The 17,603-nt window shown below is 48.7% G+C and overlaps 1 protein-coding gene across 2 annotated transcripts in view; it reads right to left on the bottom strand.

Moving 5' to 3' along the window:
• Positions 1-17,603, bottom strand: part of VPS50 (VPS50 subunit of EARP/GARPII complex) — a 58,907-nt gene that overhangs the window by 37,390 nt on the left and 3,914 nt on the right. For both annotated transcript variants that reach the window (XM_069084485.1, XM_069084487.1), the window contains exons 4-12: positions 15,903-15,974; positions 15,008-15,061; positions 12,816-12,886; positions 12,313-12,430; positions 12,201-12,236; positions 11,449-11,531; positions 8,486-8,528; positions 7,379-7,477; positions 7,137-7,277 (exon numbers count right to left, since the gene is read on the bottom strand). In XM_069084485.1, the coding sequence (XP_068940586.1) occupies positions 7,137-7,277; positions 7,379-7,477; positions 8,486-8,528; positions 11,449-11,531; positions 12,201-12,236; positions 12,313-12,430; positions 12,816-12,886; positions 15,008-15,061; positions 15,903-15,974 (717 nt within the window). The remainder of the gene's footprint in view (positions 1-7,136; positions 7,278-7,378; positions 7,478-8,485; positions 8,529-11,448; positions 11,532-12,200; positions 12,237-12,312; positions 12,431-12,815; positions 12,887-15,007; positions 15,062-15,902; positions 15,975-17,603) is intronic.

The following is a 17,603-nucleotide window of genomic DNA, read 5'->3' as shown; positions in this document are numbered from 1 at the left end:
ATATATATATATATATATATATATATATATATATATATATATACTATTATCAATACTATTTTACATATAATTGGGAAATAAGATACACAGGCACTAGGACATAGAGATCCCCTGGAAAAGTTGTATGGGAAAAAAGTGGTATGGGAAAAAAATATGGGAGAGAGCAGATTGGAGGAGGGGATACCCTGTGGGACTGCTGTTTTTGGGGGGTGGGTAGCGGAAAAACGGGGAGAAAATTTGTAACTCAAAATCTGACGGAAACAAATGATGTAAATCAGAAGTTAATAAAGCATTAAAAAAAAAAATGAGGCAAAGGCACACAAGTGACCAGAGAGAGGAAGAGCCTGGGGTCCCAGAGGTGGCTCCACAGACCAGTCTCTCCGAGAACACAGCTCCTGCCAGGACCTCAGAGGAAACACAGAAAACAAGCCCTCAGCATCCATTCACTGCTCCCACAGCACACATCTGCAGCTGATGGAACAAGTGGACAGGAAGCTGGCTGACAGACCCTTCTCTACATGGGCTTACTGGAGGTGTTTTCATTTAAGCACCTAACCTAATCCCTAAATTGTCCATTCAGGACTAACCTTCCCCCTCCCTCTCACCTCTGACCTCCCTCCTAGCCTGTTCACCCTACAGGCAGCCACAACACAAAAACTGATAAAGGTGAAGGGCTTAAGAACTGAAAGAAACTCCCAAGGGCAGCTAATCCAGGCCCTCATTTTAGAGATGAGGAAGCTAAAGCCCAGAAAGATTAACTCATAGAATGTCAGCCCCAGCCTGGGTCGCTCTAGCCCTGGCTCCCACACAGAATCCGGCAAAGGTCAGAGCAGATGCTCCAGCCCCAGGAAAGGACTCGCATCCCTGAGCTCAGAGGACCTCAGAGCTTCGCCAAAGGTCTAGTGCCATTTCTGACCACCTCTGGTAGATTTGTAAGGTGATGATGCAAACAAATTCAATCTAATTAATCCTCACCATCCTTTCAGGTAGGTAACAGGAAGGCCCCATGATTCTGGCTTCATCAAAGCATAAATCCCAAAGAGGACACAAACATGCCCCACGCAGACAGATCTCTCTCTTCTACTTTTCATGGAGTAACAAACCAGAAAATGAAAGTTAAAGCCTCACCATGCTCTGGGCTGCCACCCAACAGCTCCCTGCCTTGGGACTGACTGGCCCTAATTCCCTGCAGGCCTTCATCAGACCAATGTGGGCTGATGCCAAATCCGCTCAGGAGGAGTATGTAGAGGGCTCTAGGGTTTTTTAAATACATTTTTATTTATTTCATTAAATACTTCCCAATTATATGTAAAAAAGAAAATTTAACATTCATTTTTAAAAATTTTGAGTTCCAAATTTCCTCCCCCACCCTTCAAGAAAAACAATATCAAAAATACATATGAAGCAATGCCAAAAATATTTCCACAGTAGCCATGTTTTGAAAGAAAACACACACACACACACTCACTCACATACACTCACACCCCCATACACACTCACACTCATACACACATTCACACACACTCACACACACACACTCCAAGAAAAATAAAGAAAATTAAAAAGTTTCCTTCACTTGGCACTCAAGAGGGCATCAGTCCTCTCTCTGGAGGTGGACAGCATTTTTCATCACGGGTCCTTCATTCACGGTTGTTCATCACACAACAACGCTGTCGCTGTAGACAGTGATCTCCTGGTTCTGCTCACTTCACTTTGCAGCAGCTCATGTAAGTCTTCCCAGGTCTTTCTGAGAGCATCCTGCTCACATTTCTTATACCATGGCAGCATTCCACCCCAATCAAATACCACAAAAAACTTGTTAGGCCTTTCTCCAAGTGATCGGCATGCCTAGAGGGCTCTGCTTTAAGGAGCGAGAGCTCACAATAAATACTGAGGCTGAGGCCTCAGGGAAGAAGATGAAAGAAGGATTTAGGAAGCCACTTTCCATTTCAGAAAATAATCACAGAAAGACTCCTAGGTTAGGATCCCACAAAACAGAGGCTCTGTCTACAATTTATGTTCCTAGCTTTTGTCATTACACTTACACTTAAACGTCAAACTGATAAGAAATTACAAAGCCCACCAACACCTGGGTCAAGACCCCAAAGGCCATCTTTGGCCATCTCAATGTGCAAGGAAATCCAGACTGAAGAAAAATGAAAGAAGGGCCAGGGACCCACAGAATCCAGGACTTTTGTCTTCTCCAGGTTCCAAGGCCATGTTGAACACCTGGTAAGGCCAAAGCCTCGGGAGACTCAGCAGCAGCCATGACCACTTTCACAGGCAGGGGTCAAAACCCTACAAGAAGCTTGCAGAGAATGAGTCATAAGAGGAAAATAAGGAAGTATCTCCAATCTGAGAAGGAGAAAGCAGGAACCTCACCCTCAGGCAACCACATTTAGCACCATCCACTGGGAGAAAAGGCCTCCCCCTAGCCTCCCAGGCATGCAAGAGCAGGGTCTAGTGGGATAGGCCACCAGTCCAGTTCTCATTCTCAAAGAAGGACACTGAGCCTCAAAGACAAATGTCACAGGAGTCAGCTTTTCATATTCTTTTCCCCCTCCCCCCCCCGCTTTTTGTAAGGCGACTGGGTTAAGTGACTTGCCCAAGGTCACACGGCTAGTTTTTGTGTTAAGTGTCTGAGGCCGGATTTGAACTCAGGTCCTCCTGACTCCAGGGTCAGTACTCTATTCACTGCATCACCTAGCCACCCCTGCTTTTCATATTCTTAATCAGATAATGTTCTCAGCCAGCCAGCAAGCCTTCAGGAGAAACCATGAAGTCAGGCATGGGCTCAAACTAATCTATAGGCAAAGGAATAAACAACAGGGTGGGACCTAAGAACGACCAATGAAGGAAGAAGAAAGAAGCAGCTGTCAACAGCCAGTCCACCTTCCTCCATGGACCCAATCTTCCTCCAAATGCTGGTTCTCCCCAACCTCTGCCCTCGGGAGCAGTGGGAAGATAGGTCAAAGAACAAACCATAAGAACATCAACAATTTTATCCAAGAGAAGCACAAACAACACCGACAGCCAAAGCAGTTCTGAGGGGAAGTTTTTATCTCTGAACATCAATAAAATAAAGAAAGAGCAGATCAATGAACTGGACACGCAACTAAGGAAAACCAGAAAAAGAACTGATTTAAAATCCCCAATTAAACACCAAGCTGGAAATCTTAAAAACCAAAGGTGAGATTAATAAAACTAAAAGAAAACTATCGAGCTAATAATAAATAAAACTAGGAGCTGGTTTTATGGAAGAAAAAAAAACAATTAGGTAAGCCATTGGTTAATTTGATTTTTAAAAAAGAAAGAAGAAAACAAAATTACCAGTATCAAAAAATGAAAAAGGTGAATTCACCACCAATGAAGAGGAAACTAAAACAATTATTAGGCACTATTCTGCCCAACTATATGTCAATAAATCTGACAAGTCATCTAAGGAAAATCAATATTTATAAAACCATAAATTGTCCAAATTAACAGAAGACGACACAGAATACTTAAATAATTCCATCTTAGATTAAAAAAAAAATGAACAAGCTACCAATGAACTCTCTAAGAAAGAAATCCCTAGGGCCAGAAGAGAATACTGCCAAACATTTAAAGATCAATTAATTGCAATACTATATAAAATATTTGAAAAAAGAGGTGGAGTCCTACCAAATTCCTTGTATGACACAGATATGGTGCTGTTACCTAAAAAAAGGAAGAGCTAAAACAGAAAAAGCAAACTATAAACTAATTTCCCTAATGAATATCGATGCAAAAATTTTAAATAAAATACTAGCAAGGAGATTGCAGCAATTTATCACAAGGATCATACACCATGATGAGGTGAGATTTATACCAGGAACGCAGGGTTGGTTCAATATTAGGAGAGTTCTGAGTATAACTGACCATATCAATAACAAAACCAACAGAAATCAAATGATTATTTCAATAGATGCAGAAAAAACTTGAAAAAATACAGCACCCATTCCTATTAAAAACACTAGAGAATATAGGAATAAGGACACAGAGCTTTCCTTAAAACCATAAGTAATATCTATCTAAAACCATCAGCAAGCATTGTCTGTGATGGGAATAAGCTAGGAGCCTTCCCAGTAAGATTAGGGGTGAAGCAAGGATGCCTATTATCACCACCATTATTCAACACTGTACTAGAAATGCTAGATAGCAATAAGAGAAGAAAAAAAGAATGAAAAAATTAGAATAGGCAATAAGGAAACAATACTATCACTCTTTCAGGATGATATGATGATAGAGAATACTAAAGAATCAACAAAAAATCTAGCTGAAATAATAATTTTAACAAAGTTGCAGGATATAAAGTAAACCCACATAATCATTATTTCTATATGTAACCAACAAAGCCCGGCAGCAAGACATGGAAAGAGATACTCCCTTTAAAATTACAGTAAACAATATGAAATACTTGGGAATCTACCTGACAAGACAAACCCAGGAACTGTATGAACACAATTACAAAATACTTTTCAGACAAATAAAGTCAGATCTAAACAAATGGGAACATATTAATTGCTCGAGGATAGGCCAAGCCAATATTTAATGACAATTCTACCTGAATTAATTTACTTATTCAGTGTCATACCAATCAAGCTACCAAAAAATTAAGAGCTTTATGGAGCTAGAAAAAATCATTACAAAATTAAACTGGAAGAACAAAAGGTCAAGAATGTCAAGGGAATTAATGGGGCAAAAAAATACAAATGGAGATGGCCTAACCGTGCCAGATCTCAAACAATATTATAAAGTGGTAATCATCAAAATAATGTGGTACTAGTTAAAAATTATTGTGGGGGATCAGTGGAATAGATCAGGTACACAAAACACAGTAGTAAATGACCATAGTACAATCTTTGGACCAAATGCAAAGATTTCAGCTTCTGGGATAAAAACTCACTATCTGACAAGAACTTCTGGGAAAACTGGAAAACAGCATGGCAAAAATTAGTTACAGACCTACAACTCACACCACGTACCAAGATAAGGTCAAAATGGGCAAATGATTTCCAAATCAAGGGCGAAACCATAAGCCAATCAGAAGAACCAGGAGTAGTTTACCTGTCAGTCCCACTATTGTGAGATAGTGTCACAAGATGTAAAACTGATCATTCTGATCATATTAAATCAAAGAGCTCTGCACCAAGAGTAGAAGAAAAGCACAAAGCTGGGGAAGTATCTTTTAAAAGCCTTGCTTCTCAAATACATAGAGAACTGAGTTAAATTCCTAAGAATACAAGCTGTGGTAAATGGTCAAAGGACATGAACAGGCAGTTTTCAGATGATGAAATTAAAGCTGTCTACAGTCATATAAAAATGCTCTAAATCACTATTTTAGAGAAATACAAATTAAAACAACTCTGTGGTACCACCTCACACTCATCATGTTGGCTAATATGACAGAAAAGGAAAATGATCAATGCTGGAGAAGATGTGGGAAAACTGGGGCGCTAATCGTGGTTGGCACAGTTGTGAAGTGATCCAACCATTCTGGAGGGCAATTTGGAACTATGCCCAAAGGGCTATAAAACTGTGCAAACACTTCAATCCAGCAATAGCACGACCAGGTCTGTATCCCAAAGAGAGGAAGGGTCTCCTTCTACCAAAGAAATGACAAAAACAAGACCGAGGAGGGGAGAACAGAACTGACAAAGAACTGTCCCATCCCTAGGAAAGCCACGCAATGTCACACTTCTCATGGTAGGGCCAGGTGAGGCAGGGCTTCCCACAACACCCATCACAAGGCTTCTCTTCCTTCTGGGCAGGGCAAGGTCAGGGGAGAGATCTCCAACCTGCATGGACCATGTGTGCCCCTTCTTCCCCAACATACCCAACTGTGTGCACTGGCGACCACCCCCTCTGCTTTCTCCAACTTTCAACCTCCCTAGAGGTGATGGCTTCTTCCTACTGCAGCTCCCCCACTCATAAAAAACCCTCAAATCTCACCTCCCTTTCACAGAGTAATGCCCCCCTCCTACAACAGGAGCCTCCCCTCTCTCCTCTTACTCTCTTCCTCACATCTTACAGTCTGGCTCCTGCCCAAACTGCCCTCTCCAGTGACCAGTGATCCCTTAGTTACCAAACCCAATGGCTTCTTCTTGGTCTTCTTCCTGCTATACCTATCCGCAGCCTTGGACACCATGGGTCACTCTCTCCCTCACCATAATATTCTCCCCTTTCTCAGTTTTTGGGACACATTTTCTCTCTCTCCTGGTTCTCCTCCTCCCTCTCTGACTGCTCCTTCTCTGTCTCCTTGGCTGGATCCTCACCTAGGTCATGCCTCCTAAATGTAGATGTCCCCCAAGGCTTTACCCTGGACCCTCTTCCTCTTCTGCTGTACTCTGTCCCCTCCGATGGATTTAATAATCATCTTTCTGCAGATGACGTTCAGGTCAGTGGTACAGAGAGACTGCAGAACTTGGGAGTCAGGCAGACCTGAGTTTGAATCTAGCTGTGACCCCAGTCAAGTTACTTGACCCAGTTTGCTTCAATTTCCTGCTGGAAGGCAGGGCTTAAAAAGCCAATTTTCTTTATTACATTTGGCTAGAGGAGCCCAGGCACCCATCAGACAAGAGGCGAGCGAGCCTGAGCCAGGTGCGTGCTCACTGGGTGAGCAGCAGAGTTCTAGACTTGGAAGAAGAGGTGGCCCTGCTCTAGGCCCAGGCCAGATCCACTGCTGGTGCCCTTGGTCCCACCCCTCCCCCAATCAGGTCCACTCTCTCATCTTTAGCCCCTCCCCATCTCCGGGCCGTGGCCCTGCTGCCCATAGACAAACCCAGGTCTCTTGACCACCCTTAGAAAGCACCTCCTCAAGTTAGTATCCAACTTCCCACCTTCCTTTTCCTGCCAAGCATCTAGGAAAGGCTAACAGAAAGGGCATTAAAAATAACTGTGGGTGTCAAAAGGATTCACGTGGTACAGCTCTGGGACATGTCAAGTAGGCCCCAAGATCCCCTCTGCTCCCCATTTCCTGTCTCTCTCTCCCTCTCATCCACCCAATCCACATTTGCTCACCACACCACCCCACCAGCCTGACTCCCCCTTTCCAACCCAAGGTCAAGCATGCACAAGGAAAGGGTTCAAGGGCCCAGCTGTTCATCACCACATACCGTGCAGAGGTCTTTGTACTGAAGCTTCTGGAACCTGGTGTCCGTGTTGCCTGCACACAGCTCCACGTAGCCCAGGACCACCTGGAAGACGGTGTTGTGGATGGCCTGTGTAAAGTGCATGTGCAGCTGGTCCATCGCGGTCTGCAAGGCACCAGAAGTACGTCACCTGGCTGGCCAGTAGCCCACAGGCCGCACACACACACACAGGCGCACAGACAGGCCATGACAGCCCCCACACACACCTGCGTCTTCCCCAGGAGCCTGTAGGCCTGCTGCACCTTGGTGTAGTGGGTAACATCAAAGTTCTTGCAGATTTTGGAGAGCGCCACGTCCAACTGCTCCTAAACAACAGCACACACAAGGAGAGGCTGGTGAGAAGCCCCCCGCAGGATGATGCCCACAGGATGAACGGGGCTAACCTTGGACTCACTGAGCAGGAGTCAGGAGGAAGGACCCACCAACCCTGGAGCCCCACTGCCCAAATTCGAATCCTGGGTCACACGATCTTGGGCAAATTACTTGCACCCCCTCTGTAAAAGAAGGGCTTAGATACACGAGGTGGTACGAAGGTCCCTTCTGGGGCCAGAAAGCCCAGAATTCATGAAAGACGGATTCTTAGTGACTTTGAGGCCAGCTCCTGGAGCCCAGGGCCCACAAGGACCGGAAAGCCTGGCCCCCACTAACAGCCCAGTCCACGGCAAGGGGAGGTCACAGAGAGCCACAAGCATGGCTCCCGTGGCGGCCTATGCGCTTGGCTGGTCCCTAAGCATCCATAAACTCTCATTTAAGGCAAGCTTCTCTTCTGTGGTGGGAGAAGGGACAAAATGCCCTGGTGGCAAACGCAGTGTTCCTCAGACTAGCCTTTACTGGGGGGGTGGTCGCTGCAGGGCCAGACCCCATGCAGGCAAGCAGGACCAGGCCTGGGTCTGAAGTAGACCCCGGCCTCAGGAAGATCAGTCTCAGCCCCGCTAATGCTAAGGTCCCTCTGGCGCCCTTGCTGGAAGATGCCGGCAAAGGAGCCCGGGAAAGCCCAGGGGGTCGGCCTGTGGCTCCCCTGCGTCCTCCAACTGCCCGGCACTCTGGGGCTGCCGGGCTGTACCAGGCTGGGCCATGACGCGCTGCCATGTGGTGCCGAGCTGGCCCGTGTCAGAATGGCTCAAACTGTGATATGTGGAACCATCCAGTACCACACTCAGAGGTATGGGATTGTGCAGGCTGCGTCACACCGTGTTGTTGGGTTGTGCTGTGTTGTGTCATGATGGGCAGGGTTGGGTTGTTCCAGCCGGTGCCCCAGTGCTGTATATCACTGTCCTTGCCTCGCGCGGCCCCTCCCCAGGCTCCCTTCTCACCTCGATCTGTTCCAGGGTATCCTGAAGCTTGGAGTCCAGCTCACTGTTGGACAAGAAGAGCCAGGTCAGAGAAGCCACCTCTCAGAAGGGCAGTCTGGAACCCGGACACAGCCCCAGGGCACGATCAGACAGGCCCTACACAGGAAGGCCTGAGATCCCTGCCCTGCTCTGGGGGGCATGGAAGACTGCACCGCCCCCACCATGGTCCCAGCCCATCAGGTAGCTGGGCTGAGCCTTCTTCCTTCCTCCTCTTTGTCCAGGCCCTCAATAGAGGTGATGGCTCAGTGGGGGCCAAGGAGACAGTGGAAAACAGGGGGGTACCTCCATTCGTGTTGAAACTCGCTGACACTCTCCATGCCTCTGAGAGGGCCCAGGGTGCAGGGCTGGGCGAGCTCCCACAGGTGGGCAAGTGGACACCTTTGCCTCAACGTGTCTAAAACAACCACTCTCTTTTCCTCTGAATGCTCCCTCTCCCATCTCCCCCCCATCCTCCTAGGCCCCAGGGTCAAAACCAGATGCAAGGCCTGTTGACCACCTCTGGGGCATCCCCCCAATTTAGCCCCTTCTCTCCCCTGCCCCTGAGTCACCCTGGGGCAGCCCTTCACACCCTACAGCTACAGGGGGTCTCCTGCCTCAGTATCTGCCTTCTCCAGCTTCCTCAGTGCAGGTCTCATCATCCCACTCCAATCCAACTCTAGCCCTGCCACCGCAATAAGGTCCAGGGACTCCCTCTAGCCTCCAGGGTCAAATACAAAAGGCTTGGCATCCAAAGCCTTCCCGTCCGAGCCCCCACCTCCCTCTCCAGGCTTCCTACACACACTCCTAGGTCCAGAGGCCCAGCCTCCATCTCTGCTCTGGGCCTTCTGCCTGCTGACTCTTCCCTCTTCAGTCTGTCTGCAGCTTACTCTGCACAGCCTCCCCCATCAGGCTGTGCACTCTTGGGAGAACAAGGGCTGGCTTACACCTCTCTCTGTACCCCTGGCACTGAGCATAGAGCCTGGCACACAGCAGGTACCTTTTTCTAGAACCTGACCTGGACTCTGGTCAGGTCCAAAGCCCAAGGGTTCACAAAGACCAGAAAGGCACTAAAATTAACGAGGTACCCCCTGGCAAAATGCCGTTATCTCTGTGGTACCTAGAAGGGACAGAGGACAGCAGTCTCCCCACTACTTGCCAAGAATCTTGGGGAATTCATTCCACAAGTTCCAGAATGATGACAGCATCCCCTTACTGAAAAATGCTGAGAATGGTAATAGAGGTCAGCCAGGGGTCTCTGCTTAGCAGACAGGACATCACCACTTAAGCCTCCCCTGGCCGGCCGCCCCCAGTCAGCACCCGCAACGGGCAGAGAAGCAGCATCTCAGTACGGCGGGAGCATGCCCCAAACCCTCCCTCCTGGAAAAGCCACCACTGGGCCACGTTTCTTTGTCTGGGGCCTCCCAGACATCGCACCCCAGGCTGTGACTGTCCATTTCACAGAATGTGTCCTAATGAAACATCAGTCTGGATCTTCACATTTTTTAAGTGCTGATACAAAATCTGACTGATTCTAGTCAGGAAACAAAAACCTGCCACTTCACCTGTGACAATTACTCTCTTACAGGAAAGCACAAAATGGTTAAAGCATCCAGACCCAGGGGAACAAAGTATGGGCTGTGGAGGCCAAGGACCAGGATTCGAATCCTGCCTCACACCTTGCTTTCAGGGATGCCGCAGGCTGCCCCAGGCACTGCAGCTTCTTTACCTTCAAATGAAGGTGAAGTCCTAAATGGCTTCTGAGCTCCCTCCCAGTTCTCAAGGTCTGGGATTCTACTGGCAGACTGAAAATGCTGCCTCTACATTCCTCAACCAAGAAATGGTCAACAATATGAACAAGCAGTTTTCAGATGAAGAAATCCAAATCTCTGGTCACATAAAAAACGTGCTTCCTCATTACACATGAGAGAAATGCAAATTAAAATAGCTCTGAGGTATCACCTCACGCCTATTAGATGGGCTGATATGACAGAAAATGAAAGTAACAGATGTTGGAGGAGATATGGGAAAACTGGGGTACTGGTGCATCGGTCTTGGAGCAGTGAGTTGATCCAACCACCCTAGAGAACAATTTGGAACAATGCCCAAAGGGCTATAAAACTGTGCATACCCTTTGATCTGGCCATCCCAAAGACATCCAGATAGAAAGGAAAAAGGACCTATCTATACAAAAATATTTATAGTAGCTCTTTTTTGCAGTAGCAAGGAATTGGAAATGGAGGGGATGCCCATCCACCGGGGCCTGGCTGAACAAGCTGTGGCGTATGATTGTAATGGAGTATATTGGGCCGTAAGAAATGGCAAGCAGGACGGTTGCAGAAAAATCTGCAGAGATTTACTTGGACTGATGCAAAGTGAGGTTGAGCAGAACCAGGAGAGTGCTTTAACAGTAACAGAGATATTATCTTATGAAGAGCTATGAATGACTTATGATGGAATGGAGAAGACTATCTGCCTCCAGAGAAAGAACTGATGGAGTCTGAATGCAGATCAAAGAAGACCTTTCCTTTACTTCCTTTGTTTTTCTCATTTTTTATTTTTGTCTCTGCTTTTTATTTTTCCACAAGACTAACACATGTACAATCTATATCAAATTGCCTGCCTTCCCAAGGAGGAGAAAGGGTGAGTTGGGACAGGGAGAGTTCGGATCTCAAATTTTTTTTTAAATGTTAAAAAAAACCTGTTTATATTTAATTGTGGGAAAAAATAAACCTCTCTACAATCCAGTAAAAAAAAAATGCTGCCCCTGAGGGAAGGAGCAGGGCTGCGTCTTCTACCACGGCCCTCCCTGGGCAACACAGCAGACAGGGGAGGGGGTAGGTAGATTCTACCCTTGTGGAAATGCCCCTGAAGATCCTGGCCTCCCTCCAGGCCATCAGGAATGGTTGTTAAGCACGCACTCCACTCAGGGCCGCCGGCCCCCATACCTGATGCAGCTGTAATGTCGGAAAGTGCTGGCCGCCTGCTGACACTCAAGGCAGAGCTGGATAGCTCCAGGGTAATCTTCTTCCTTGGGGAAAACAGCAGCGGTGAGGTTCCACTCAAACACAGGCATAGCTTTTGTGTAGGGAGAGGGAGTCATTGGGGGCACAAGGGAAGTCAGAGGGAGAACAGAAGCATCATGGGGCAGGTGCTAGCTAGGGGAAGGGAACACAGCCCAAGGTCCAGGGGTTGCTTGTGGGGGAGCCAGAGCAGAGGGCAAAGCAGAATGGAAAACTGAGGCAGGCCAGGGCATGAATTTGTTTCTGAGGAGAGACAGAACATTAGGGAGTTAACCATGAGGGGGTGATGACCCAGCCATTTCTATGCCCAAGGGGTGGGGTCTCTACCACTGAAGCACCGAGTCAGGCTCTGCAGGACGAGATCACCCAGGTCAAGAAAACTCATTTTACTGTATAATGAAAAAGTGCAGCCTTCAGTAGATGCCTCAGTTTCCCCAGCCACACCAACATGGCACCAGACCCAACGATGGGCAAGGTCACTGCCACAAGCCACCAGAGAAGGCAGGTCCCAAGGACTTATTCTGGGCCATCAGGAGGTCTATCTGCAGCCCCCCAGTCCCCAGAGGTAGGTGGGAGGCCATCTACCTAAAGAAACCTCTGCCCTGGGGCTCACTCCACACACATATGGGGGGGGCGCCTCAGCGGTGTCCCATGACTCCCCCATCACCCTCACTGACCTCCAGCATCTCACTCAAGCGAACGTCCGTTCTTTGCTGGAAAAACAAACAGCAACAGTGAAATCATGGTCTAAGTGCAGCCGGCAGCCACGCCCCAAGCCCTGAGACCCACCAGCGTTTTTATGGTCCTCAGAGACTTCAGCAGGCCAACCAGCAGCTGGCGCTTCCTCTGGTTCGCAAGAAGGCCCAGACTGGCCTGAGTAAAACCCTCCTTTGCGACATTCAGGTGCCTGCAAGAAGGAAGAACAGACATTGGCCAGGCTAGGCCAGGCCCACCAGCTCCAGGTTTTGTGACATGAACAAGACCAGCACCGATGCCAGGAAGCAAGGCGACTTCTAGGGGGCTGGCAGGGTGGGGGGCACTGCCCAGGAGGGGTGGCACAGGGTCCAGCTTCTGAGAGGCACAGGTATGGTGGCCCTGCAGGCCCAGGAAAGGCCATGGGGCATGCCCCAGGAAAGCTCCCTGGGGCAGCTCTGAGTTCGCCAGAAAACAGGAAGGTCCAAGTTCTGCTCCCAGACTCCTAGAACGGCCTCAGAGCAGCCCTGTAAAAGCGGTCTCTAAGGTAGGAACCCCAGAGGACACATTCCCTGTAAAGCTACAGTGGCACAGCCCACCTTCTTCCGTTGCTGCAGATGACAGCTGCCAGCTGGAGGCCCGTCTGCAGGGAGGTCACTCTCTCGAGTTCCTGCAGGGAGGCATACAAAGGATCATTGCTTGTCTCCAGCTCCTCCCTGGCCAACGACTCTAATGGGCCAAGAGCCATAGAAAGGTGCTGAGCAAACTTCAAAGAGGGCAGCTTGCCCAGCGCCTGCAAGCAGCCTCCATGCAGGCAGGCAAGTGACCCCCAGGCATCCCAGGATTCGTGTTCCTAATGATACATTGAGGCTGGGCCCTTCCAGGCTGCTCTGATGAAGGCAGGCAGCCTGAGCTAGCACCTACCTCCCTGATGGAAAGAAAAACATGAGCCAAGGCCCACTCCAAGGTCACCTGGCCAGTGAGCCCTGCCAGCCATCGGCCCAGCCAGGCCCAGGCAGCGAGAGGCCTGGCCCTCGAGAGTTAGGGTCAGAAAATCTAGGACACTATCACAGTAATGAAATTTGAAGATCTCTTCGTATTAACAAGCTAACAAGTACTTAGTTCTTAGTGTCAAGCAAATTGTATCAAGCCTCTGTTAAAGAAACAGGAGATATGAACCCCTGTTGCTGATATAACAGGAAGGGGCTGAACAGGGAGGAGCTAATACCATGTATAAGGAAAAGCCCCAGCTGGGAGAGTCAGAATTTCTTGGGGGTTAGCATCATGGAGGCAGAGCAGCTGCTGCCGGCGGGGAGAGAGAGAGAGAGAATTTCTCTCAGCGAGCATCTGGAGCCCAGGCCGCTACTGCAGGACTGAAGACTGACCTGAGAATTGAGATGAACTGAGAATTGTGAACTGAGACAGAATTTCTTGGAGCAAGCCATGTGGAGGCTGGAGAAAGCGATTCTGATTTTGAGAACAGAACTTGTGGTGGTGGAGCTTCTTGTGGGAGCCAGCCGGGGCTGCCAAAGACTTCTGAGGGCCAGCCGGGGCTGCCGGGGAAGCGTGACTGTGGCGTCTGCACTTGTCTGTCTGTTTTGGGTCTATGCTGATTTCACAGGCAGAAAGTGAACTGAGATGACAGTGCCGACCGTGTGTGTGAATGCTGTTGTAATTCTGCTGAGCTTGATGTGTGCAGATATTGTTGAGGCTCTGTTAAGTGTTCTCTTCCCAGGAACAGAGACCGTGAAGAACTCGAGGTGGACTGGACACTGTGAGCTCCAATGTGGAGCAGAAGCTGCACGGAGAGCTGCACAAGGAGCTGGGACCATGGCAGAGGAGCCAAGGAAGCTGAGAGGCTGCCTCAAGTCAAGATGAAAAGACCTCTCTCTGGGTACTGAGTAGTGACTGATGAAACTGTAACTTAATTGCACCCTATGGGGGGAGGACTTTGACTTTTGTACTTTGTGTCCCTTAAGAAGGAAGGATGATTGAATGATTGAGTTACTAAATGACTGTACTTTGTTTAAAACCATGTGACCACTTTGGTGGAAACTATGTGGCCGTTTTACTGATAAGTTGTTGAGTTGTGACATGGTGAATGCTATATTTGGATTTTCTGTGAATGTTTTACTCTGGTTTGTTATGGAATAAATAGAGTTCACTATACTATGTAGTCAGAACCTTAAAAGCTGTTCACAGCAGCAGTCCTCTAGAAAGCTGCTCATGCTTGGCTTTACAGAGACTGCCCTGTGATGGCCCAGGCCCAGGAATTTGCGGAGGGGCAGCCACCAAAAAATGACATCCCCTGACACTTTCAGAAACAACCACCCCTCAGGGTGGCTAGGTGGTGCAGTGAGTAACGTACCAGCCCTGGAGTCGGGAGGACCCGAGTTCAGTTCCAGCCTCAGACACTTAACACCCACACAAAAAAACTAGCCGTGTGACCTTGGGCAAGTTACTTAACCCCAACTGCCCTCCAAAAGGCAAAAAAAAAAAAAAGAAAGAAACAACCACCCTAGCACAGATGTGACTTAAAGACCTTCAGACCAAAAAAATAAAAACATTTTTAAAAATTAAAAATAAAGACAAATTAAAAAAAAAATTTTTTAAATTAAAAAAAAGACCTTCAGACAGTGACAGCTGGGAAGCAGGAGCAGCAAGCTCCCATCACAACCCTCTGAGACAGGGCGAAGGGAGGATGCCCAAAGCCGGGAGGCCCAGCCCAGCCCAGCCCTGCAGCCCTGCCCCCACCAGCCCAGCTGGGCTCCCCCAACCTTGCACCTCCTACCTTGACATAAGCCGGCTGCTTTTCAAGGATCAAATCTGCGACTTTCTTGGAGACCTGTTCAATCAAAGGCAGACAGACAAACATGGAGAGCCAACATCGACAACTCACTGGGCCTTTCCAACACAAGCCTGGCCTGTTTTTTCACACCCACCCTTCCCTTACTGCCACCCCGACCCTGCAGGCCTATCTACCACCTGCCTCCTCACACTCCAAGGTCACCCTGCCAAGACCCAAGCAGAAAAGGTGGAATTCCGAGACTAGTCTGGTGCCTGTCTGCCACCAAGGACCAGGGGAGTCCAATGACAGAAGACAGCCCTCCCTCCTCCTTCCAGGCCACACCAACCCCTGACTACCAGCAGAGGATTTGGGGACCAATGAAATGAGGGAAGGGCTTCCACCAAGTGAGCCATGGTGCCCTGGAAACAACAAGCTAAGACGCAGGAGGCCACACTCGGCCACCACATCTCACTGTACTTCCTTGGCCCTGTTTCCTCATCAGTAAAACCTGAGGCTTGCACTCAATGCCAGGATCCTTAGAAATGAGAAATTCTACAGCTCAGCCCTCTCATGTTACAGGGGAGGAAGCTGAAGCATGAATCCATAAAGGCCTCAACCTCACCCACGGATTCTTCTGGTACAAAGCTGGACTAGCCTCCGGGTCCATGTTGGCCCAACTACGGCCAATAATGTTCCTAGACACAGGTGACAAGTGACCCCAGAGGCCTGAATGAAGCCCCGCCCACCCCAGGGTACAGGGAAGATGAAGAAACCTCTGCCCAGAATCAAGGTGAAAGGCACCGTTCTGAGAGTCTTTCTGGCCCTCCCTTAAGCGAAAGCCTGAGGAGTGCCACCCAGGTTAGCCCCCAGAAGTTAGCAGTCTCTCTCCCATACTCACGGCAGCCTGCTGCTGTTTCAGCTTGTCTCTGTATGCCTCCAATTCTTGCAAATTGAGGACAGGAGGGAGCTTCTGTGGGCAAAACCACCAACAGGATCCGTGGTCAGCAGAGCCATCTACGCCTTCCAAATGAGCCTCACACATACCCCTGCAGGGGATCTGGAGGTCCAGGCCCCAGGGACAGAGCCTGGCTTGGGCTCCCCAACCCTCCACTCAGTCCTCAGCTTGGGGTCCCTCCCCCACCATCAGCCTTCTCTTGCTGCTGACTGCCCTCGCCACCATGCTTAATCTCCTTTAAATTCATGTTCCTCTTGACCCTGAATGGTTGATGCCTCAGTCCCCAATGCCCCCAATACCTCCCTCCTGTCTCCTGTTCTTTAACAAAAGAAAACAAGGCCACACACCATATTACTCCATGCACTGGTGCCATTAAAATGAGGGAGGCCTGGGTTCAAACCCCACCATAGATCACTGTCTCATTCCATGGGGAGGTCACTCAGTCTAAGCCTCAGTGTCCTCTTCTATAAAATGGGGAGGGGGAGAAGGAGGTAGTGTTAGGTGGCTTCTAAGGTCTTTCCATTACATTCTCAGGGTCACAGATTTAAAGCTGGATGAGCTCTCAGGATTCAGCCCCTTCATTTTACAAATAAGGAAACCAAGGAAGTGGATTTGCCCAGAATGATTGTGCTATGAAGGGTCAGAGGTAGGAGCCCAGGCCCTGAAGCTCTCTGTCTCTAGCAGTGATGGTCTGAGCTCTTTACCAATGCCCATTCCCATCAGCAGCTCCATCCGATGATCTTACTATATTTAACATATAGAGAAATATAGATACAGATACAGATGCAGACATAGATATAGACCATCTTACTATATTAATCTCTCCCAACCTAGTGGGGTTGAACCTTCAGGCCAGAAACATCCCAGGATCTCTCTCACACTGGAAAATCTTCCCTTGACCTTGTCACCTCCTGAAACCACCACCATCATAGCTCACATTTATAGAGGCAGGCCCCCAGGCCAGGCCTCACACTAAGACTTTATAAATATGACCTCATTTGATCCCTACCACAACCCTGGAAGGTCAGTGCTGTTATTATCCCCATTGTACCAATAATGAAACTGAGACAGAGGTTAAACGACTGGCCCAGGTCACACAGCTAGGAAATACCTGAGGCCAAAGTCAAACTCAGCTCTCCCTGACTCTAGGACCAGCACTCTGTGCTATGACGCTCCCTAGCTGCCGTTCTATCCATCTCCACCCACTCACTGCCAGACTCCTAGAAAGAATCTGGGAGAACAGTTAATGCCTCTCCTGCCTCAAAGGTGGCTCATATCTATGCCCCTTGTGACTCAGTCTCCTGCCTGACACTGCCTTTTCCAAAGGCCCCTGAAGCTCAACAAACCCACACTGGAACTCATTCATTACCTTTCCCATAAACCTACCCCCTACCCTTCCTATTACTGTCAAGGGAATCCCCATCCCCAAGTGCCTCGGGCTCCCAACCTAGGAATCATCCTGAGTCAGCTCCTCACCATCTACCCCACCCCCTTCTGATAGGATGCCAAGATGCCTACTGATTTCACTGGTAGATATATAACCTATGCCACTAGTCAATTTCATTTCTGGCATCTCTGGACAACTTCTCCTCCAGAGCATCTCTGGCCAATTTCTCCTCCGGACCATCTCTGGTCAATTTCTCC

Source organism: Petaurus breviceps, unplaced genomic scaffold (assembly GCF_028583685.1).
Source record: "Petaurus breviceps papuanus isolate PSGF00001 unplaced genomic scaffold, PetGlider_PUasm1.0 174, whole genome shotgun sequence".
NCBI classification, from domain to species: Eukaryota; Metazoa; Chordata; class Mammalia; order Diprotodontia; family Petauridae; genus Petaurus; species Petaurus breviceps.
The sequence above is the reverse complement of the archived record's forward strand: the minus strand, read 5'-3'. Positions and strand labels throughout refer to the sequence as shown.